Below are 22,100 nucleotides of genomic sequence, written 5' to 3'. Positions count from 1 at the left end.
AGTAAACTGAAAAACATATCCAGAAACTATTAGTTGAGAAATACCTTGATACTCTGTCCTCTAGCAAGAAGGAAGGAAATAGGGACACCAGTTACACGAGCCATTTCGACATAATTATATATAAACATCAGTTTGTCCAGAAGCCTCTGAGGGAGATATGCATCCTATAACAGCAAAGAGGACGTGGTGACTTCTTTTAGTATTCATTTGGTTGACTATTAATAGAGAGAGAACAAAATTAGAGTCTGAACATCCTTTCACATTTCCTTCAAAACACATTATTTTATGTGTCACTAATATCGCTAGCAATTGCCAAAAGTCCTTCAAGCCTAGATCACATTCATAATGCTCAAAAACCTCATGAATTGTAGGGGTATCCATTTCTATGAACCCAAATGGTTAAGTAAGGCTTTTTACAATGTCCTTATCTACAAGGGGTCCTCTTGCTACACGTACAGTATAAGCAGAGAGAAGTACACAAGAATAATAAACACATTAATGTTCATCTTTTACACTAGGAAGGGTGGGACTTGGACAACATGTAATAGGACTGTGAGGTAGTTAGACAAGCTTGATAGCTAGTTAGAAAATCTTAAATTTGTGTAATAACAGGCAAGGAAACAGGACAAAGGCAGCAATAGTCCAGAATAAACAAAAGGAGGTACCTTCAAACAATAAACAGCAAGACGCCTCCTGGTTTCTGCATTCCCATTTTGGAGATCAGTTATTATAGAATGGTGGACATCCTCTTTCTGAAGAAGACAATCAGGTCAGCCACATGGAAAAATAGAAATAACCTGAAATTCTACATAATACTCGGTTTCACCTGCTCGGAAAGAAAGTGAGCGGAGACAGAATTCAGCGAATAAGAACTTAATTTGTGGTCTCTGTGTATTGCCTACAATAATTAAATGAAGAATTAAGTTGATGTTACAAACAAACAATCTAAGGATGACTATACCAAAATGAATTTGTTAACGCAGAAACCTGAATAAGGTCAAACTGAAATCTTCCTTCAATTGTGGTCTCTTTACTTTCCCTTATTCCTTGTTGTCTGAAACATGGCACATATTACTATGGGATGCAGTATAGCATTATAACATGCGAGGTTAGAGAATTCATGAGCCACGAAAAGCATGGAGCACAACAAAAAAAAAAATAGGAGAAAGTGATGGCAATTAGCAAGCACCCAGCTACTACTGCATCACCTTGATGAAAATATTGAGTCTCTGACCCGGACCCTACTGTTCTTTACACGACCAAGAAGTGGAAATTCCTCTATTCCCAGTGTTGCAGCTCTCTGAGAATAAAAAAAAACAGAATATTTTATAGGTAAAAATAGATTCATTACATAAACACCATACAGCACAGCGGCGCATAGATATAATACATATAGAATGCTATGAGAATGAAAAGCACGCTTCTGCTAACCAGAGGTGATAATAATTTGTCAATAAAAGTAAAAGGTAATGTTCAAGTACCTCAATCAGATACGGTAAATCGAATTTGCAGATGTTATAACCAATGATGATATCAGGATCAACATCACGAATCAAATCCTGCAGCCAATACATCTTATACATCAGCAGAAAACATGCTTCACTAACCCCACAACAATATTGCAGTGGCAAAATAAAGTTTACTAAATCTTTTTCACGAAGTCTTCCCAGATCTATGAAACTGTAATAGAACTTACTTTTGTAAGCTAAGGTGCCAAAAACCAGATAAAGAGAAAGTAATGCACATATAAGAATGAAAGACGATAGGAAGCAAAAACAATACCCTCCAAGCAAGCAAGACCTCTCTTTCTGTTTCAAAAGACATGACATCTACGCCTACGATTGGAGCACATGACTTAAGAGTCATGACATTGCGTACAAATGGGTGATCCTCTCCCTGAAGAGTAACAAGGTTCGCTATCTAGAAAAGCAAAGAGAATGTCGTGTCAAAAGGAATGCGAACAGAAATAACAAATAGGGATCTCATAATATAACAAAAACAGCTAACCTGGATTACAGGATCATGCTTAGCCTCAGGAAAGTGTCCTTTACGACCTGCGCACTCAATATCAAAACTTAGTACACGGAAGGGAGCCATTTTTGAGTATTCACCTTCTGCAGCATGACTGATTAGATCTGAGTACCTAAACCCCATGTTAAAGAAAGCAACGACATAAAATAGAATATGTTACTAGATAAACAATTTCTTGCCCCAGAAAATAAATTCAGATGAGGATACAGGCAATGGAACTCCAACTGGCAGTATGACAAAGTTCTTGCGTTCTTCTTATATTTCCCAGTAGGTACTTCAATCCAATTTCCTCCGACAATATCACGATCAACCATGAAACGTAGAACGAAAAGAATATTGCTCTCAAATGTTTGGAAGCTCTTCATACCCAATCCATCAATTTGTAAGCCTCTATCAAGGATACCTACCAATTAAATCATTGCAATGACAACAATCAGTAAAGGAGATAGTAGACTCATAAAGCAAAAACATTTTGGGAGTCATATACCGCGACAGCTAGCCACCATAGTCGGCAATGCAACTGTAATCTTCAGAAAATTTTGGGATTTCTGCTGTTGGTAATACATGATGCTTCTTTTCTGCACCATTTCTATACGACGGACAAACTTCGGGACCTTGGCATTTTTATTGGACTCCCTCATCCTTCCCTGAATGAGTCAGATGAGCTTTAAAACAAAACCAGGGATATCATATATATTTAGCCTGCATAGTAAAATACCTCGAGAGTCTGATGGAATTGAGAAATATCGTCAGGTCCCATACCAGGAGGGCAAGCAATGTAAAAGTAGGGCTCAAATCCATGAACAAAGCAACAGACACTGTTACCTGACAATATACCACAAAATTAAGCTCAGATCTAACGAAATAGTTTCCCCCACGTCAGTGTGTTTTGAACAAAGACCAAAAATGCTAACCTTCTTTGGTAACCCCAAACATCCTAATGATTGGAGCTTGCCCAGAGGAACCCGGTAACAGCTCCTTATGAGTCTCCGAAACTATAGAGTCAATCTCCAATTGTTGGAAAACTATAACATAAATCGAAGTGTTGAGCAATTTCGCAGCAAAATCACAAGATGAAGAAACCCAAAAGACGAATTAAGAAAACACTCAACTGATACTCTGCGAATTTGAGACATAAGCAGGTGAGAGCGGAGGTCGAGCCCAAGAGGAAGAACGCGATTCACGCTCCTCGATATCACGGAGAATTAGGGATTCTTCGTCGTCTTCGCCGTACAAGAGAGCCTCGTCAAGAAACACGTCTTCTTCCACCATAAATTCATCTTCTAGGGTTCCGATGGCCGGAGATGGTGTTGAATTACCGGTGGCTCGATGCTTTACCGCCGGTGGGGGATTTGACGGAGGCGGTCTCTTTTTGGAATTACCGCCGCCTCTATTCATGTTTTCTGGTGAGCGGGAAAATGATGAAGAAGAACGTGTTAGTGTGAGCTCTCGCGGAGGTCTGAGAGAAGAAGAAAGTGAGACTACTGTGAGTAAATTCCCGCCAGTTTTAAGGGTTTTGCTATGTGAGATTGAGACTATAGAGAGAGAGAGAGAGAGAGGCCATGTGTTTTTAATGTGACACAAGATTTTAATTTGGGAATTTTTCTCAAGTCCCTAGACAAACGCTACTATTAACGAAATCGTCTTTTTAAAAATTGTGGTCGCAATTATTTTGAATTTATCTGATGACCAAATAACTAATGTTTAAGTGCTTCTAGTTCTAAGTATGAAGTTTTTTTTTCTTTGTTGACATACGTATGAAGTTTGATCTCAAAGAAAATACGAATAATTGTAGATCAATAGAGATAATCTTATAAGAGAGCTCTATCGTGTTATATAACACGATTTTCATTGTTTATCCGGTCTTTAACCTTTCCTTAAGGGATGGATGAAACATGACAAATATTTCTATATGGTTTGACTCATGGACGTCTACTATTCGAACATTTCATTACTGGAGCTTGGTTTTATGCCAAAAGCACGATTATAACATGCATGTATCATCTCTCAGGCTGGATCTATTTTGTGGTTCTCCGATCGTCTCCTCAAAAGGTACAACTCACAACCTCTATCTCTTATTGTATCTCGGGCTTAAGGTGGTTTCGCTAATAAAGCAGTTTTGCACTACTCCTTCATTCACTAGGTAGAGAGGTAGAGCAACCCAACTAAGAGATAAGTCTTGAATGTGAAGTACTTTTTGCCCATTTTTATATCGATTACCAAGGTATTACTCCAAATACATACTAGTAGTACTAGGCTCAATCGGAATAAAGCTCTCATCCAAAGCCATTCGCAATAATTTTGCAAAAACATTAGTTATGGATAAGATTAATCACCTCCACATCATCCAAAGCCATCTTTACCGATGAAAACTTGAAAATAGATAAGAACAATGTGGAAACGCCTCACCTCTGTTCCACACTTCAAACTATCAGTTTTGAGAAGTCTCTATTCGAGCTTTTACGTAGATTGATTCTTTACAAGTTATTATTATTTTTTTAAATCAGTTGAATAAATCAAACCAAAAATGTACCATTATGCTTCTTCCTATCGCCTAGTCTAAACAATTTAGCCACCAAATTTTCCTTTTTTTATTCTTGTAACAACAACTCAAAAAATATATGGAAACTATGTGACTCCACCACCACCATAAGGTCCATAACAAATTTCAAAAAAAAAAAAATTGTGTGTTTACAATAAAGGAAATAAATTAATATTTTGTTGACAAAACAAAGAACCAAAATAAATATATATATATTTTTAGGTTAAATCAGAGGGTTAGAGAGAGAGAGAGAGAGAGAGCCATTTGTATCGGAAACTGAGAAAATCTTCAAATTTCAAAAAATCAGAGGAAAGGCGGGATTCCAAACATTCTCTTCGTCTTCTTCTACCTCTGCTTCTCAGACTTCTCTCTCGATTTATTTGGAATCGATCTCTGGGAAACACAAAACTCATCTCCACTAAACAGTGTTGTAAGCAATGGCGGAAAATACGGCCAGTCATAGAAGAAAACCTCCGAGCTTGAACGATCGACAATATAGTATCCTCCAGGATCTTTCTGCGCCTCCTAAACAGCCTTCCTCTTCTTCCCGTACGATTACTCTCTCCTCTATTGTTTTGTTCTTTACTTTCTGATTCGTTTCTGTCTTTGATTTTGATTTTTGAGTTTTTTTTTGGGGGTTTCAGATGGAGAAACGAACAAGTCCATGATTAAGCTTGCTGGACGACGTCGTCTCTGCAAGGCCTTGCCTAAGGAAGACTTATCTGATTTAGATGACGAAGATCCTGATTTGGTTGATTTCGACGATTCCCCAGGTAATCCTGATTTTTAGGGTTTTTTGTCACCCGTTTCTCTCCGTTTACCGATAGAACTGAGTATTCCCATTGATTGATGTATTTCGATTTTGTTCTCTACTTTGAAATTAGGGTTTTACGAAATCTGGGTTTTTGTTTGATTTTCCTTCTTTTACAGTTGTTACTAAATTGCGTCAGATAAAGTTTGTTTACTCGAATGCGTTTGTCTTTTCATGATGTTTGAATCAGTTAAAGGGGGGGAGTCATCACTCGAGAGCGCTGGAGCTGGGAACGATTTCACATCTTTGGATGTATCAGAGGAAGCTAAGACAGAGCTAGCTGAGGAGCCTAACTTTTCCATAATCACAGACTTTGCTTCGCCCTCACCTCAGTTGAAGCAAAAAGAGGAAAAACAAGATGGTGGAGGAAGGAACGAGATCATGGATATTTTGGATGACCTCACCTCTAAGCTTGGGACAATGTCCATTCAGAAGAAGAAAGTTAACCAGTTTGATGCGGGTGGAGTTAATAAGACCCAGGTTGATAATCTTGATTTTGAGGACGCCAATTCCTCGTTTTCCTCGTCAGATGTGGTTACCACATGTAATGCTGGCGTTGATAGTCTCAAGGACAAGCAAGGGAATGCTGCTGTTGCCATTCGGGAAGAGGAAGCTAGTAATGAGTTTTCAAGCGAATGGGAAGAAAGAGTTTCGAATGTTGGAAAGCAAAACTCATTTTCTGGACAGCACTTTTACGATAAGTCTGAAGATAACAGGCAGGGATACAATCTTGACCGTGGGAAGGGAAAACACAAAGAAGTCGGCCAAAGTCTGAAGACTACTAGACATATAGAGGCAAGTGAGAAGCTAAGAACAGTGGGACGGTCGAATGCCGCCAAGCTAAGAGACTTAGACGAGGATGATGATGATGAATGTGTCATTTTGACTGGGGAAAAGGCAGCTGAAATGAAAATTCATCATGGAAAGCCTAAAATGCCAGCTCGGTCTCACAACACCGAAAGACATGGTTATGATGAGAGATTGTCGGAGGATGAAGGGTCTATCACTTTTACTGCCCTCAACTTGTCTTACACATTGCCTGGAAAGATTGCAACAATGTTATATCCACATCAAAGGGAAGGGCTGAAGTGGCTTTGGTCGTTGCATACACAAGAGAAAGGTGGAATACTTGGAGATGATATGGGGTTAGGTAAAACTATGCAGGTAAAGTAATCTGCAATCTGCACTTTTTTCTTGTTTACAATTCTGTATCTTTGATTTTTGTTTATTTGGATTGCAGATTTGCAGTTTTCTTGCTGGTCTCTTCAACTCCAAACTCATCAAACGTGCTTTGGTAGTGGCCCCAAAAACCTTGCTCCCTCACTGGATGAAAGAACTAGCCACCGTAGGACTTTCACGAATGACTAGAGAGTAAGAGCGATTTAATTTGAGTGATATACTGAACTAGTTTTTATAGATACAGTGATTCTGATTGCCTTGTCTTTCTTTCCCTTTTATAGATACTATGGCACTTCGACGAAAGCCCGAGAATATGATCTCCACCACGTTCTGCAGGTTCATGTTCTTTCTTCCATTGTTATCCTGAGAGATTTCACTGATACATTTAACTATGCAGTTACAATTCATTTACATTTGACTTGATTTATTACACTGTTACCCTTTCCTGTAGTATATCATTTTTATTTGTATAGAAGCATATCCTCATATTGCGTTTAAAGGATTAAACTGATAAATACAGAGTTAAATGTTGGTTGTTTTGAGAAATGGTATGGGTTTTCAACTTGGATATCTCTAACTTTTGTAGGGTAAAGGTGTTCTTCTAACAACCTATGATATCGTACGGAACAATACAAAGGCTTTGCAAGGTGACGACCATTATACTGATGAGGATGACGAAGATGGAATCAAATGGGATTACATGATTCTGGACGAGGTAAACATATTACAATCTTTTATTATTTGTAACATCTCTGACTCTCTGCACTAATAGTTGGTATAATGTGTATGCACTATAATCTATCAAGCGCAAAGATGTTACTACTAGTGTAGGTTTTGACTTTTTTTACATACCGATATCAGTATGATGTATTTTCTCTTACTTCTAGGGACATCTTATTAAGAACCCCAACACACAAAGGGCCAAGAGTTTGCTTGAGATCCCAAGTTCTCACCGTATAATAATAAGTGGTACACCAATCCAGAACAATCTCAAGGTATTGTCTATGGCATTTGAGGCTGGTCCATATCTTTCCATTTATTAATTTTTCTTGCAATTCTAATTCTGCCTATTGATTCCATCTTCATATTTTACAGGAACTGTGGGCTCTCTTCAACTTCAGCTGCCCTGGGCTACTCGGTGACAAGAATTGGTAACCATCTCCTATCTACAAATTTGTCAGTGTACATTTACCAGCTTTGTATATCTAAGCCTTGCTTTAACAGGTTTAAGCAGAATTATGAGCATTTCATTATTCGTGGAACTGACAAGAATGCTTCTGATAGAGAACAGAGGATAGGCTCAACAGTAGCAAAGGTGAGTAGTTAGTTCAAATATGCTTGAGTAGCTATCTATTCGCTTGTGACATATGTTGCTCCAGTTTGTAGGCTGTAGATCTTACATTTTTTTTTTTTCGTGTTTACTCCTTTTTGATTAATAGAACTTGAGGGAGCATATTCAACCTTTCTTCTTGCGGCGCCTTAAGAGTGAAGTGTTTGGTGATGATGGTGCAACCTCGAAACTATCAAAGAAGGACGAAATTGTTGTATGGCTAAGGCTAACAGCTTGCCAGGTGAAACTCTTAAATAGACGTTGATCTAATCTTCTCCTATGGAATTACTGATACATATCTCTTTGTTGCAGAGGCAATTATATGAAGCTTTCTTAAACAGTGAAATTGTTCTGTCAGCTTTTGATGGTTCGCCTCTAGCAGCTCTAACGGTAACTTGAAGCTCTCTTCTTGTGTTTTATTTGTTTGATTAAGTATGTATGTCCATGTGTTCGTTAAATAAATGTAGACCAGTTTCAGATCTTATACACTTTGCTTAATTCCCTTTAGGATATATATGTTACATGGAATAATGGCTTCCTCTCTGTTTATAAATACGTCAAGCGTATGTATATTTATTTCCTGTTTAAAATCTTGTTTGTTCATATCTGGCAGCTTACAATTATTGTTTGTTATGTAACAGATTCTGAAGAAAATATGTGACCACCCGCTTCTGTTAACTAAGAGGGCTGCTGAGGATGTCCTAGAAGGAATGGAATCAACACTAACACAAGAAGAAGCAGGCGTGGCTGAGAGATTGGCAATGCATATAGCAGACAGTGTGGATACAGATGATTTCCAGACGAAGAATGACAGCATATCTTGCAAATTGTCATTCATTATGTCGCTATTGGTAAGATCGCATTTATGTTTCAATAAGTGATATTAATTTTTGATGTTTGTCTGTTTGACTGACATCCTTTCTACATGGTTATTCAGGAAAATTTAATTCCAGAAGGGCACCGTGTTCTGATCTTCTCCCAGACACGCAAGATGCTTAATCTTATTCAGGTTTTGCTATTAGCTTTTAACTTCACCTATACCAACATTAGAAAACGGTTTTAAGAATATTGAAGGTTTTTTAATGTGATACGCTTGGAATTTTCAGGATTCTCTTACCTCCAACGGTTATAGTTTCTTGCGAATTGATGGCACTACAAAAGCCCCCGACAGATTGAAGACTGTTGAAGTGGGTTTTTGTTTCTCTATCCTTAGACACATTACATTTCATTTGTCTTCATACTAACAATTCTATAAAACCTTAATATTGTCTAGGAATTTCAAGAAGGTCACGTGGCTCCTATATTTCTCTTGACTTCTCAAGTTGGTGGTCTCGGACTTACTCTGACTAAGGCAGACCGTGTGATTGTGGTTGACCCTGCCTGGAATCCAAGGTGCGTATGTCTGTAGACTATTCTTTCAACAGCCTAAGTCTAAACGTTATGAAAAAATCTATTATTATTATCAAATCCATCTCTATCTTGTTGAAAATCAAGTTTGCTTCATCTCTATCTCGTTGAAAATCAAGTTTGCTTCCTGTTTTAGTTAGATGCTTATTGTCGGATCTCTAATAGGATATTAACTGTATATGATGCATGCTTGATTTCTATGCTTTATCCTGCGAAACTTGATGTAGCCTAAAACCCGTGTTGGAAGCTGTTAATATTTTTAGTCTCTTGAAAGTACATGATTTGATTTACTATTATCTATGCAGCACGGACAACCAGAGTGTTGATCGAGCATATAGAATTGGGCAGACAAAGGATGTCATCGTCTATAGGTTAATGACCTCAGCAACTGTTGAAGAGAAGATATACAGAAAACAGGTCTGTGACATATTTTTGTTCCTCAGTAAAAGTGATTTTGATATATATGATCATTTGTATGATAGAATAACCTCGGTATATGCTTTCTTTCTTTTAGGTATACAAGGGAGGATTGTTTAAAACTGCAACTGAGCATAAAGAACAAACCCGCTACTTCAGCCAGCAGGTGAGTTCTGCTGTAAATGGCAGTCTAAATGCTTTCAAGCGTCTCTTTTATTTGTTTCTAATTGTTTATACCAAATGATATCTCTCTTAGGACCTTCGAGAACTTTTCAGTCTTCCCAAAGGAGGCTTCGATGTTTCACCTACACAACAACAACTATACGAAGAGCACTATAACCAGATCAAACTGTAAGCAAACACTGAATTCTGAGCAATAAAACTGTGTCATGATGCTTTATTTTGATTTGAAATTTTCGAATATGAATTCACTCATTTTGTTTGTTTTGACAGAGATGAAACTCTAGAATCCCATGTAAAGTTTCTTGAAACTCTTGGCATAGCTGGAGTTAGCCATCACAGCTTACTTTTCTCCAAGACAGCTCCTATTCAAGCGATACAGAAAGATGAAGAAGAAGAAATAAGGTGACTCCATGTTCTCTTGTTAGTTATATATACAGATTTCCTTTCATCTTTAAATCCCAGTTTCTGATTTGTTCTTCAACTGAAAAAGGAGAGGAACAACGTCGTTCTTGGGATACCCATCATCAAGTATTTCACAAGACACCGTAATCAATGGGTATAAACCACCAACAGCCTTTTGTCAAATTTTTGTTTTGGTCTTTTTGTATATTCTCTCATCGATTTCGAAAACACTTTCTGGCAGGGCTGACTATGCTTTCAAGCCAAAGGATGTGAATTTGAATAAGACAATCAACATTTCCCCAATCGACGACAAGGAATTGTCAGAAAGCGAAATTAAAGCAAGACTCAGTCGTTTATCGATTCTACTCAAAAACAAGGTAATGACATCAGTGTAAAGCTTCAGCATTATCTTAACTCTCTGACATCAGTGTAAAGCTTCAGCATTATCTTAAGTTTCTGTTTTTGAGTTTCATTTTTCATCTTACAGAGTACGGTCTCAAGGCTACCAGATAGAGGAGCAAAAATTCAGAAGCAGATTGATGAATTGACTAGAGAACTAGGAGACTTGAGAGTAGCAAAAGGGCCTCAAGTTATTGACTTGGAGTAAGTCAGAAGATGCACAGAGGATTGAATATGTAGAAAAAGACAGAAATCAAGATGCAAGAAATGCTTAGGACCATCATGGCCACACTCGGGGTTTTTTTTTTGGTTTCTTTCTTATCAAATTTGATTCTGTTGAATTGAAAAGAAAGTCAGTTACTTATGACTTGCTGCAAACAAGATCAACGCTACTACAAAAACGAGTGTGCTAAGCCAGATTTTATCTTTTAATCTGAAACCCATAAAACTGTGTAATCAGTAAAATGAAGATTTCAGCACAAAATTGTCTTTGATTTTGGTTCGTTCCTTTTAACAAATACAACCTGTATAGAGATTTCAATGCTCTCCATTACAGTATCAATGAATAAAACCAAAGATATGTTGGTGTTTAAGATATGTTAGTTTAAGGTTCACTAACCCAACCACGAAGAATAAAATTACATGCTAGTATATATGAGTCCCAATTTTGCTTATGACACTAAAAGAAGAGAGAGCTTAGTAACTTCTTCCCCAGTAGCTCCACTTCTTTGCAGGCTTTCCTGATGCAAAGCATAGAGTGTCTGCAGAGAAAAAAAATCAAGAGATTAGTTTAAACGAAGGCTTGTCAGATTACTTAAACCGATCAATTAATGAATGTGTCAGATAAAAAACCTTCTCTTAGTTCAGGCTGCTCAAGGGGAGTACACAAAGTCTTAGCTCCTCCTCCTCCTGTTTCATCACTTCCGCTACGCTTCCTCACATCCTTCTCCACTTCAACTTCGTCACACCATGGAGCCAAAATCAGTTTCTTTTGTCTCAAAGCTTCCTCAAATTCCTCCCAAGTTTCAACCTTTTGAGTACATTCTTCCAACTTCCTCTTCGCCACATCGTAGAGGTTTCTCTGGATTTTCTCCAGCAAGTCCTTGACTTGTTCAATCAAGTCCCCTCTCTTGACATCCATCTTAGCTCCAGTGTCACGCCTCACTATTCTCACCTGCTCATAATCCAAAGAAAACCGTTAGCCTACACACAGTATAAGAGACCTTGTGATTAGTAGTAGAAGAAACTGACCTGATCATTGGCCAAATCTCTAGGTCCAATTTCAATTCTCAAAGGAGCACCCTTAAGTTCTTGATCTGCATACTTCCAGCCGCAAGAATAGTTGTCGCGGGTATCTGATTTAGCACGGATTCCAGCCTCGTGCAAGGTGGATACAACAGCTTCACAAGCATCACAGAGTACTTGGTCATCAACAGCACCTTTGATGGGAACCTGGATCACAACAACTTTAACAGGTGCCACTTTTGGAGGGAATACTACGCCTTTGTCATCTCCATGAGTCATAACCATTACTCCAATCGATCTGGTACTTAATCCCCAAGAATTCTGCCACACCATGGATCTCTTTCCTTTCTTATCTTCAAAGGTGATGTCAAACATCTGTGCAAAGTTTTGTCCTAAACAATGTGACGTTGCAGCTTGTATACCACGACCAGTGCTTGGGATAAAAGCCTGCAATGATTAATTAAAAGAGTATTGATTCATACAAAGTCTCTAATACTCTCCAAACAACAACAGAGAGATAAAGAGAGAGAGAGAGAGATACATACCTCAATGCTTTTGGTTTCAAAAGCACCAGCAAACTTTTCATTCTCACTCTTGATACCTTTAATAACAGGAACTGCTAGAAGCTCTTCATACACGCGGCTGTAAATGTTCAAAACATCAAGCACCTGTCAATGGGAAAAGATTAGAGCTGCGCTTAAAGATGGATTCGAAACTATAAAGATCAATAAATTAAACAGATGCGTATATATATATATACCTCTTGCTCTGCCTCTTCTTTGGTAGCAAAAGCAGTGTGTCCTTCTTGCCAAAGGAACTCACGGCTCCTGACAAATGGCGTAGTGTCGCTAGACTCCCATCTAACAACATTATTCCACTGGTTAATCTTCAATGGGAGATCTCTGTGTCCTCTTATCCACTTGCTCAAGTAAGGATAGATCACAGTCTCACTAGTTGGACGCAGAGCAATTGGAGTTTCCAAATCAGATTCACCAGCTCTTGTAACCCAAGCAACCTCTGGAGCAAACCCTTTAATATGATCCTTCTCCTTCTCAAGAGCACCACGTGATACAAACATAGGGAAATAGTATTCCTCCACGTCCATCTTCTCGATTTCAGCATCGAAGAACCTTCGTATAACATTCCAAATCTTCATTGCTGATGGCTTGAGAATGTAGCATCCCTTTACCTGCTCGTAGTATTCTAACAATTCACCGAATCTACAAACCTAAGCAAGAGAAAATATTTAAGATTGTGAGGTTTTAATTAATTGAATAGAAAAAAGAATTATGCATCATTGAAATTAACCCTAAAAAAAAAAGAAGAGAAGAGTATATAATAAAGATTTCATACCTCAGAATACCAATTCCCAAAGTCTTCATCTTTCTTTACAGAGATACCAAGACGAGTTTCTTTCTTTTTCTTGCCACTCGAATTAACAACAGAGGCTTCTCCAGTAAGTAATTGATTTGTCTCAACCTGCACAGAATCTTCATCGGAGATTATTATTTTCGTGTCGGAACCTAAACTAGTACTAGTACCCAAATCGACTTCCACTGACTTCACCATGTTCTTTCCTTCGTTGGAGGTCTGGTTTATGGAAAAGTTACCCTCTAACAGCCAATACCAAAAAAAAAAAACCTAGCTTGACGCGTACTCCTTATAATTTATATAGCAAGCTGGACCGACAAAGATGAAGAAGCGAAGTCAACAACACAATATGACAAGTTGGGCTTTGTCATTCTGGTCCGGTCTTTTCTTTGATGGGTTATATTTATAAGTTGGGCTTTGTGTTGTTTATGGGCCGTATCTATTTTGGTAAGACATTGTTTGTGTTCTCTCTCAAATATTTTAACACTTAAAACGGAATATGAAAATCACCATTAATACTTTAAACATTTCCTACTCGTGACTAAACAAAGAACACAGACAACTTTTGGCCTCTCTACGAGAGCTCTTCACTCTTCCCTACATTGACGCATCTTAAAAACTTGAAAATCTCAGAAAATTCGATTACAATTTACACAACTTACAAATAGTCAAATTCTTGGGATTTTTCGGGGGTTAAAACTAGTAAAAATATTAGTTGAAGTTGAAGCTAGCAGTGCGACTCCATCTCCCTTTCAAGTATTCTTCAACAGAGATACTACTAGCTTCAGGGCTACTATCAGAAGCTGCATCATCTTCCAAATCTAGCAATGCAAGGTTTATATGTGATTCTATGTTCGTCAAATAAGCGTTTTCTTCTTCTGAGGTTCTCACTTGTTGTTTTCCCCACTGTGTTGCTTCTTCGTCTCCTTGTAAGATCTTTAAGACCTGTGTTTGAAAGAAGAATCATACCCCAAAAGAGAGAGAGCAATGAGGATAAAAGAGTAAGGATCTATAGCAAGTAAGATGAGGTAAATGGTCTGAATAACTTACGAGGCCAATTTGCGGACGGTCATAAGCCGTGCGTTTGATGCATAGCGTGGCAGCTAACAAAAGTTTCTCGATTAGATCGTTACTGTTCTCATTTTCTAGACTTGGATCCAGTAACTGAGCAAACTTTCCACTCTCCAAAATTGGGTTTGCCTGGGAAAGAGGTACAACTTAATCATTTCATATACACACATGAGAGAGTTGCATTGCAACGGCAAACTAATGGTATGAAGTAGAAACATGTGAAATTGTGGACAATAATGCTTACCCACAAGACAAGGCTCTCCTGGCCTTTAGACTGGTCGATGCAGATAGGTTTTCTACCCGATAGGAGCTCGAGCAATACAACGCCAAAAGCATAGACATCAATCTTGTCCGTTACTTTACCGTGCATGAAGTACTCTGGTGCTAGATAACTGTCAAAGAAGGAGATATATGAGGAAGATTAATAGAATGGAAATGGTTTAAAGCAAGGTGTAATGGTGTAAAGAAGTAAGTAGATACCCAAATGTCCCGGCAATATCCCCACCGGACACGTGCTGTGAAGCACTTGAAGCCAGACTGGCAAATCCGAAATCTGATAGCTGAACAAGTGTAATTCAATGTCAATCATGAAACTTTTGTAAAATCATCTATAAATAAACTCAGCTTAAGATTGAGATGTAGCATTACCTGTGGCTCAAAATCATCTGCCAAAAGAACATTAGATGATTTCACATCCCGGTGAATCACTTCTGGATCATGAGTATTATGTAGATAGTCTAGTGCCTCAGCAACACCCACTGCCACTTTATACCTCTCCAGCCAGCCAAATTTTTTTGCATCCTTTCTACTACCTAAATCAAGAAATGAGAACAATCAAGATAGATATTTCTCTAGTTTGAGGATATAAGAATTCAGAGGGAATATCAAATGTAGTTTACTTACCATGAAGGTTCTCTTCAAGACTTCCTCGTGGTAGATAGTCGTACACCAGCATCAAATTGTTATTCTCAAAACCGAAACCAAAGAGAGATACTATATTCTTGTGATGTACACTTGTAATGACTTCAATTTCTAGTATAAACTCCTTCAACACATCCAGACAAGGCTTCAATATTTTGACAGCTAATTCCCTCCCATCTGGTAGGTCTCCTCTATAAACATAACTATTACCACCTTCTCCAATCAAGTTCTCTGGGAACATAAAAAAGATGTATCCGTAAGCAAAGGGTGAAAATCAAGTCAGACCAAAACCAAACACACGTTGGAACATGGAAAGGGGACATACCGGATGAAAAGTTTGAGGTAATTGACAAAACTTCGTCGTATGTGAATAATCTACATGTGGAAGAGTACTTTTCATGTAGACCCTCCAGCTCTTCCGGAATGATGTTTGATCCAATACAGGGAGAGAAAGGAGACTGCGTAAGCTCAGAACCAGATCGTGAAACGGAAGCATCTTCACCATCAATACTAGAAGAACAATCTTCATCACAACCAGAGTCACTCCGTTTCCTATCTAGATAGATTACAGCTTCTGAATGCCGACCTCGCAGCTTCGAAACCCACTGAAGTACAGCCTTCTTAGCAGAAACTTTGGTCCAGCTTTTTCGATGACCGTAAAGCCCGCGAAGAAAATGCCAACCTGGTCCTGAGTCAAGGGAACCTGAATCAGACCCATTTGCGTTTACTGGCACTAAAGCCAACGAATTGTCTACACCTAAGCTATCAGGAGACTGCAATGAGGAACTGCGACTAGTTCTTGTCCAGCGTGAGCTCGTTCTTGCAGGGCTAAAATTGTTTCCAATCTTTGCCGCTTCAATAGCAACAATGTCCGGTGAACCACAAACTAAAGAGGGAAGATTCATGTGTGGACCACCATCTGCACCTGCAAAGCCCAAACCTTTTTACTTTCAGAACTAACAGAGAAACAAACCAAACAACAATTGAGAAATCAGAAAAACCTGAAACCATCACCATTAATATCAGAAACATACCATTGGTACTAGGTACTCTACGGAACATAATTTTGCCACTCTTAACAGCAAAAACAGAGACATCCTTGGAAAGATTCCTAGCACAATACTTGGCTAAAGAAGCTGAAGAACGGATAGTGTGATGTCTCCTAGAGGAACCAACGATTAAACTTGTTGCTCCACACGATTTAANCTGCCACTTTATACCTCTCCAGCCAGCCAAATTTTTTTGCATCCTTTCTATTACCTAAATCAAGAAATGAGAACAATCAAGATAGATATTTCTCTAGTTTGAGGATATAAGAATTCAGAGGGAATATCAAATGTAGTTTACTTACCATGAAGGTTCTCTTCAAGACTTCCTCGTGGTAGATAGTCGTACACCAGCATCAAATTGTTATTCTCAAAACCGAAACCAAAGAGAGATACTATATTCTTGTGATGTACACTTGTAATGACTTCAATTTCTAGTATAAACTCCTTCAACACATCCAGACAAGGCTTCAATATTTTGACAGCTAATTCCCTCCCATCTGGTAGGTCTCCTCTATAAACATAACTATTACCACCTTCTCCAATCAAGTTCTCTGGGAACATAAAAAAGATGTATCCGTAAGCAAAGGGTGAAAATCAAGTCAGACCAAAACCAAACACACGTTGGAACATGGAAAGGGGACATACCGGATGAAAAGTTTGAGGTAATTGACAAAACTTCGTCGTATGTGAATAATCTACATGTGGAAGAGTACTTTTCATGTAGACCCTCCAGCTCTTCCGGAATGATGTTTGATCCAATACAGGGAGAGAAAGGAGACTGCGTAAGCTCAGAACCAGATCGTGAAACGGAAGCATCTTCACCATCAATACTAGAAGAACAATCTTCATCACAACCAGAGTCACTCCGTTTCCTATCTAGATAGATTACAGCTTCTGAATGCCGACCTCGCAGCTTCGAAACCCACTGAAGTACAGCCTTCTTAGCAGAAACTTTGGTCCAGCTTTTTCGATGACCGTAAAGCCCGCGAAGAAAATGCCAACCTGGTCCTGAGTCAAGGGAACCTGAATCAGACCCATTTGCGTTTACTGGCACTAAAGCCAACGAATTGTCTACACCTAAGCTATCAGGAGACTGCAATGAGGAACTGCGACTAGTTCTTGTCCAGCGTGAGCTCGTTCTTGCAGGGCTAAAATTGTTTCCAATCTTTGCCGCTTCAATAGCAACAATGTCCGGTGAACCACAAACTAAAGAGGGAAGATTCATGTGTGGACCACCATCTGCACCTGCAAAGCCCAAACCTTTTTACTTTCAGAACTAACAGAGAAACAAACCAAACAACAATTGAGAAATCAGAAAAACCTGAAACCATCACCATTAATATCAGAAACATACCATTGGTACTAGGTACTCTACGGAACATAATTTTGCCACTCTTAACAGCAAAAACAGAGACATCCTTGGAAAGATTCCTAGCACAATACTTGGCTAAAGAAGCTGAAGAACGGATAGTGTGATGTCTCCTAGAGGAACCAACGATTAAACTTGTTGCTCCACACGATTTAATTTCTTGAACAAGAACTTTCCTAGCTGACTTCCCTCTGAAAACCTTTAGCTTCAAATCTACCTGTTTACACCACAACATCATCCATCGATTTCACTTATAAAAAAACATGAACTTTAAACCGTCACAAATTAGCTTAAAGTGAAAGACTTTGAACCTGTTTTAAGTTACAGAAGCTTTCATAAACACCAAGCATAGTATCAAAGCTCCTAACCAACGATATAAGCGACGTTGAGCCTTCTACACAAAACCCAAAATTAAAAAAAAAAAATCAAAATTAGTAACAAACTTTAAAAAAAAAATCTCAGATCGAAAAGGGGGAAAAAGCTAGGGTTTAAAAACAAAACCTAGAGAATAATCTAGAACGTGAAGAGCAACGATTCGATCTCCAGGACGAGCAACATTAACCAAAGACCATGTAAGCACTTCTCGACTCCATTCATCTGGCTTAACACCAACGATTAACAAAGCGGAACCTTCCGTCACCGTAGCTTCTTCGACTCCGGCGACTTCGCCTCCTCCTCCTCCTCCTTCTCCGGTAGGTTTCATCTAAAGCAAAGACGATTCCTCCACCACGATTAAATTAAACACACACACACACACTCTCTCTCTCTCTCTCTCTGTCTATAAATTCAAAGTGTCTTCTATAATCTCAGTAGTAGTAATAGCAGATCTCTCTCTCTCTGTGTCGTCTCGTGTGTGTGTGGTGGTATTGTCGTGTAGCTCTTGGGGCAAAGAGGAAAGAGCGAATCACGTTAACTGTCTCCGGGAGAAAAGTGGGAGAGAGAAGAGATGGTTTTGTGTCCTCTGGTTTGAATGAATCTCAACCGTTGATTTTACCCCCTAATGATCCGATTCTTACTACTTTAATTGTTTTTAGTGATAATTCTTAGTAATTTTTTTAACGGGAAATAAAATTAATAATTAAGCACGAGGAGAGAATAATAATGAATGGGGGCAATGGAGAACATCGCCATCATATGCAATTCTCTTTTTTTTTTTTTTTTTTTTTTTGNAAAAAGAATCTCTTCTTCTCTTTATATATATTTTTTTTCTTCTTCGCTTTGGATTCTTATTTATTATGGCCTGATTTTTTTTTCTTTTTTAATATAAGTAGTAGTATAATTCAATGTCATTATCATATATTTCTCATCCCCAAATTAAAAAATACTATCATGCATGTTTCATTTTCAGTAAAGTGTAGCTAACTCGCACTTTTTTTAATATATTAAAAAAAAAATTATATAGCTAAAAAAGTAGAGGACAAAATAGATCCGTCGGTGAAGAGACCTAATTTTTTAACCAAAAAAAAAAAGGCAAAGAGACGTAATGTTTCTTTGTTATATATACTGTATGGTTTAGTTTGTATTTTTTTGGTTTCCTTAAAATACTTTGATACATAACTTACCAACACACTACATTCATTTATGGAGAAAAATAGGGAAAATTATAGACATGCCAATAAAAAGGACGACCACGGGTTGATAAATATCTCATGTAACTAACTACATTGGGATTTGGGAGTCACAAAAGCAAAAAACACAGAAACTCAAATCATTCTCTAGATATATCGTCTTTTAAATTTCATTAAAAGTTTAGGTAAAAAAATATATACTGTACTATCACCCGACCACTAATAAGATCGCACGATAACACCATGCTATTTATTATTAACGCACGCATGATAAAGATTGGGCCATCATGATACATTATGATTTATCGCTAAGATATTTACCAAATTTACTCTCGCACAGTCACTCATATTATAATCAGAAAAAAAAAAAAAAATTAGGCGTCTTAAAGATGATCTTCTCAATTAACATATTCTATCCTTTATTTTGAATTTTCAGTTTGAATAAAAAGGAAAAAAAAAAACAGAAATAATACCTTTAAAACTTTCGTGGTGTTACGAATAAGTCTTAATATGCGACTCGAATCTTTTAGTTTGATTTTAAAATCATATCCATCATACAGAAGCGAAGACCAAGAGGACTAATTTATAACAAAACTTGAAGAAAATACAGATCCACATTAACTCACTACAACATAACTTAAAATTAAAAACCAATATGATTAGATATAATTTTGGTGGGCACGATTCAGAATAGCACGTGAAATATTATATTTAAGAAATCCAGCTAACCGTGATCTACGCTAATTATGATTTTACAGAGCAAAAGTGACTGTTTATTATTGGTCTGTTCATTATATTAGTATAATTCTAGACCTAATCACTATGGAAAATAAAAAAGAAGTAATTAAACAATACATTCCATCACTTTGCATTGAATTTATCATTTTAAAATAATATCCCAATTAAATCATCTAATGTGTTGACCAAAAAAAAAAAAAAAATCCAATGGTAAAAGAGATATCAATTAGTGTTTGACAACTGCATTAGAAAAGGTTGGCTAATGGTTACAGTAAACATGTTCTTACCGTTTGAGTCTATGTATGAATTGATTGGAATAACACTAGCTAGTAATTGATTATACTAAATTTTGGTAGGGTAGGGTTAGTAAAAGTTACCGTTAAAGTTAGCATAATGTGATGGATCACCACCACTTGAGACGAAGCTTGCATTATGACAATGATATACTAATGTCGATATGAAAGATTTGCTTGAAGTTTGACTTATAGATATAATAGCAGAAGCTAATACCCAACTGAGACGGTCTTTGTTTGCAAACAAAGTGATAAAAGGATCATTACCGTTTCGCGGATTTGTTCTTGTAGGACGAAATTTTCGAGAACTTGAAACCTATGTTGGACAAGTCGCAGAAGCATGTCCTCGTCTACATATCTATTTAGGAGCCAGGAAAAAAAGGTTATATATATCTTTTGATATAACTGCTGCGTATAGACTTTACAATAATTATTCGCCATATGGTTACATAGAAGAATAATCTCGGGGGAAAAAAAAAGAAGATACAACAACAATGTACTGGAGTCATGGCGTAGTACTAGTGTGCGTCAGTTCTGTATCCAATTGTTCTTCTCCTTCCGATCTCTCAGACTCATTCAGCATGAGAACAACTTGTCGCATCGATGGTCTCGCTACAGGAGACACACTCGTGCAAAGCAGTGCAATCTTCAACACAGTGAGCATATGAGATACAATTTTCTCGTCTTCAAGATTTAACCTAGCATCAAGAACTCCAGAAGACAATGCATCTCTTCTTATGTAACTCCTTACCCAATTCACCACATCTCCTCCTTGATCTATTGGTTGAACTGGTGCTTTTCCTGTTAGCAGCTCCAGCAGAACCACCCCGTAGCTATAGATGTCAGACTTCTCTGTCACTTTCATGGTGTATGCATACTCTGCAACATTGTTAAACAGTTTTAGTTCAGTCCCCTCGGCCCTCACTGGATACCAAATTTTACAACCAAAAGCAAAAAAAAAACTTTTACCTGGGGCAATGTAGCCATAGGAGCCAGCAATGGCAGACATGGATTTTGAATGTGGCATGTCAATAACTTTTGCTAGTCCAAAATCTCCCACATGAGCTTCAAACTTGTCGTCAAGCAGGATATTATTTGATTTAATGTCCCGGTGGAAGATTCTTGGCTTGCAATCATGGTGCAAATAAGCGAGACCCTGAGCTGCACCTAGAGCAATTTTAAATCTCTTAGACCAATCCAAGTCCCCTGAAGGATCATGGAGTATTTCTCCGAGGCTTCCCTTGGGCATGTACTCGTACAGAAGCAGATTTGATCCTTGGTGATTGCAGAATCCATGTAGCTTGACGATGTTACGGTGCCTGATATTCCCAAGAGTTAGAATCTCTGCTCTAAAGCTATTATCCACATTGTTGTTGTTTCCGCCTTCATGGTTTGATGCCAGCTTCTTGACAGCTAGAGTGTACCCGGCCGGAAGAACCGCCTTGTAGACAGTTCCACAAGCTCCTCTGCCAACTACAAAGCTCTCATCGAAATTATCAGTGGCTGCAACTAAATCTTGGAACGTGAATCCTTCCTTTGGAGGGAAGTATATGTCCAAGGACATTTCCGACAGTTGGCCATCTTGAGCAGAAGAAGCCACTGTCCTCACCGGGCGTCTCATGAGGTAGACAATGAGAGCAATCAGCATGAGAGAGACCCCGCCAATCGCAGCTGCAGTGATGGCTATGATTTTACTGGTACGCATTCCTCCGGGTTTCCCAGTTGACTGAGAAGGTGCGGAAGGCTGTGTTTGGATACACTGGTTGAGCGGCGG

The 22,100-nt window shown here is 38.2% G+C and overlaps 5 protein-coding genes across 8 annotated transcripts in view; 1 reads left to right on the top strand and 4 right to left on the bottom strand.

The window, feature by feature from the left end:
- LOC104727025 (DNA polymerase delta catalytic subunit-like) overlaps window positions 1–3,605 on the bottom strand; it is an 8,383-nt gene extending 4,778 nt beyond the window's left edge. Inside the window, exons 1-13 of the mRNA XM_010446018.2 lie at window positions 3,144–3,605; window positions 2,946–3,056; window positions 2,750–2,856; window positions 2,519–2,678; window positions 2,239–2,434; window positions 2,008–2,143; window positions 1,783–1,920; window positions 1,482–1,559; window positions 1,209–1,300; window positions 988–1,054; window positions 827–898; window positions 666–752; window positions 45–164 (exon numbers count right to left, since the gene is read on the bottom strand). Of these exons, the coding sequence (XP_010444320.1) occupies window positions 45–164; window positions 666–752; window positions 827–898; window positions 988–1,054; window positions 1,209–1,300; window positions 1,482–1,559; window positions 1,783–1,920; window positions 2,008–2,143; window positions 2,239–2,434; window positions 2,519–2,678; window positions 2,750–2,856; window positions 2,946–3,056; window positions 3,144–3,429 (1,650 nt within the window). The 5' untranslated portion in view covers window positions 3,430–3,605. The remainder of the gene's footprint in view (window positions 1–44; window positions 165–665; window positions 753–826; window positions 899–987; window positions 1,055–1,208; window positions 1,301–1,481; window positions 1,560–1,782; window positions 1,921–2,007; window positions 2,144–2,238; window positions 2,435–2,518; window positions 2,679–2,749; window positions 2,857–2,945; window positions 3,057–3,143) is intronic.
- LOC104727024 (protein CHROMATIN REMODELING 24-like) lies at window positions 4,803–11,195 on the top strand. The gene is made up of 22 exons (XM_010446017.2): window positions 4,803–5,122; window positions 5,218–5,346; window positions 5,575–6,548; window positions 6,625–6,755; window positions 6,845–6,899; window positions 7,150–7,278; window positions 7,451–7,558; window positions 7,659–7,714; window positions 7,788–7,878; window positions 8,003–8,134; window positions 8,206–8,283; window positions 8,535–8,744; window positions 8,831–8,902; window positions 9,000–9,080; window positions 9,167–9,285; window positions 9,606–9,717; window positions 9,815–9,883; window positions 9,974–10,068; window positions 10,171–10,302; window positions 10,391–10,456; window positions 10,544–10,679; window positions 10,790–11,195. Exons 1-22 carry the CDS (start codon window positions 5,011–5,013, stop codon window positions 10,907–10,909), a joined length of 3,207 nt encoding a protein of 1,068 aa, XP_010444319.1. The 5' UTR covers window positions 4,803–5,010; the 3' UTR covers window positions 10,910–11,195.
- LOC104727023 (proline--tRNA ligase, cytoplasmic-like) lies at window positions 11,398–13,515 on the bottom strand. The gene is made up of 6 exons (XM_010446016.2): window positions 13,300–13,515; window positions 12,707–13,174; window positions 12,492–12,614; window positions 11,953–12,393; window positions 11,554–11,875; window positions 11,398–11,462 (listed from the first exon to the last, which is right to left on the bottom strand). The coding sequence occupies exons 1-6, from the start codon at window positions 13,513–13,515 to the stop codon at window positions 11,398–11,400; spliced, it is 1,635 nt and encodes a 544-aa protein (XP_010444318.1).
- On the bottom strand, window positions 13,816–18,707 carry LOC104727022 (putative proline-rich receptor-like protein kinase PERK11). 4 transcript variants are annotated; one of them, XM_019233177.1, is made up of 11 exons: window positions 18,229–18,707; window positions 18,039–18,118; window positions 17,851–17,944; window positions 16,344–16,481; window positions 15,635–16,234; window positions 15,288–15,540; window positions 15,037–15,196; window positions 14,869–14,948; window positions 14,633–14,780; window positions 14,368–14,517; window positions 13,816–14,262 (listed from the first exon to the last, which is right to left on the bottom strand). In XM_019233177.1, the coding sequence occupies exons 1-11, from the start codon at window positions 18,428–18,430 to the stop codon at window positions 14,029–14,031; spliced, it is 2,139 nt and encodes a 712-aa protein (XP_019088722.1). In that variant the 5' UTR covers window positions 18,431–18,707; the 3' UTR covers window positions 13,816–14,028. The 4 variants fall into 4 exon arrangements, with proteins under 4 accessions (XP_019088722.1, XP_010444315.1, XP_010444316.1 ...); XM_010446013.1 differs by having other exon boundaries at window positions 18,039–18,121; window positions 18,229–18,706; XM_010446014.1 differs by having other exon boundaries at window positions 15,037–15,200; window positions 15,292–15,540; window positions 18,039–18,121; window positions 18,229–18,706.
- The window catches only part of LOC104729062 (probable leucine-rich repeat receptor-like protein kinase At5g63930), a 5,097-nt gene continuing 3,700 nt past the window's right edge, over window positions 20,704–22,100 (bottom strand). Inside the window, exon 3 of the mRNA XM_019233235.1 lies at window positions 20,704–21,024. Within this exon, the coding sequence (XP_019088780.1) occupies window positions 20,832–21,024 (193 nt within the window). The 3' untranslated portion in view covers window positions 20,704–20,831. The remainder of the gene's footprint in view (window positions 21,025–22,100) is intronic.

This window comes from Camelina sativa, chromosome 11, assembly GCF_000633955.1.
Source record: "Camelina sativa cultivar DH55 chromosome 11, Cs, whole genome shotgun sequence".
In the NCBI taxonomy this organism is placed as follows: Eukaryota; Viridiplantae; Streptophyta; class Magnoliopsida; order Brassicales; family Brassicaceae; genus Camelina; species Camelina sativa.
The sequence above is the reverse complement of the archived record's forward strand: the minus strand, read 5'-3'. Positions and strand labels throughout refer to the sequence as shown.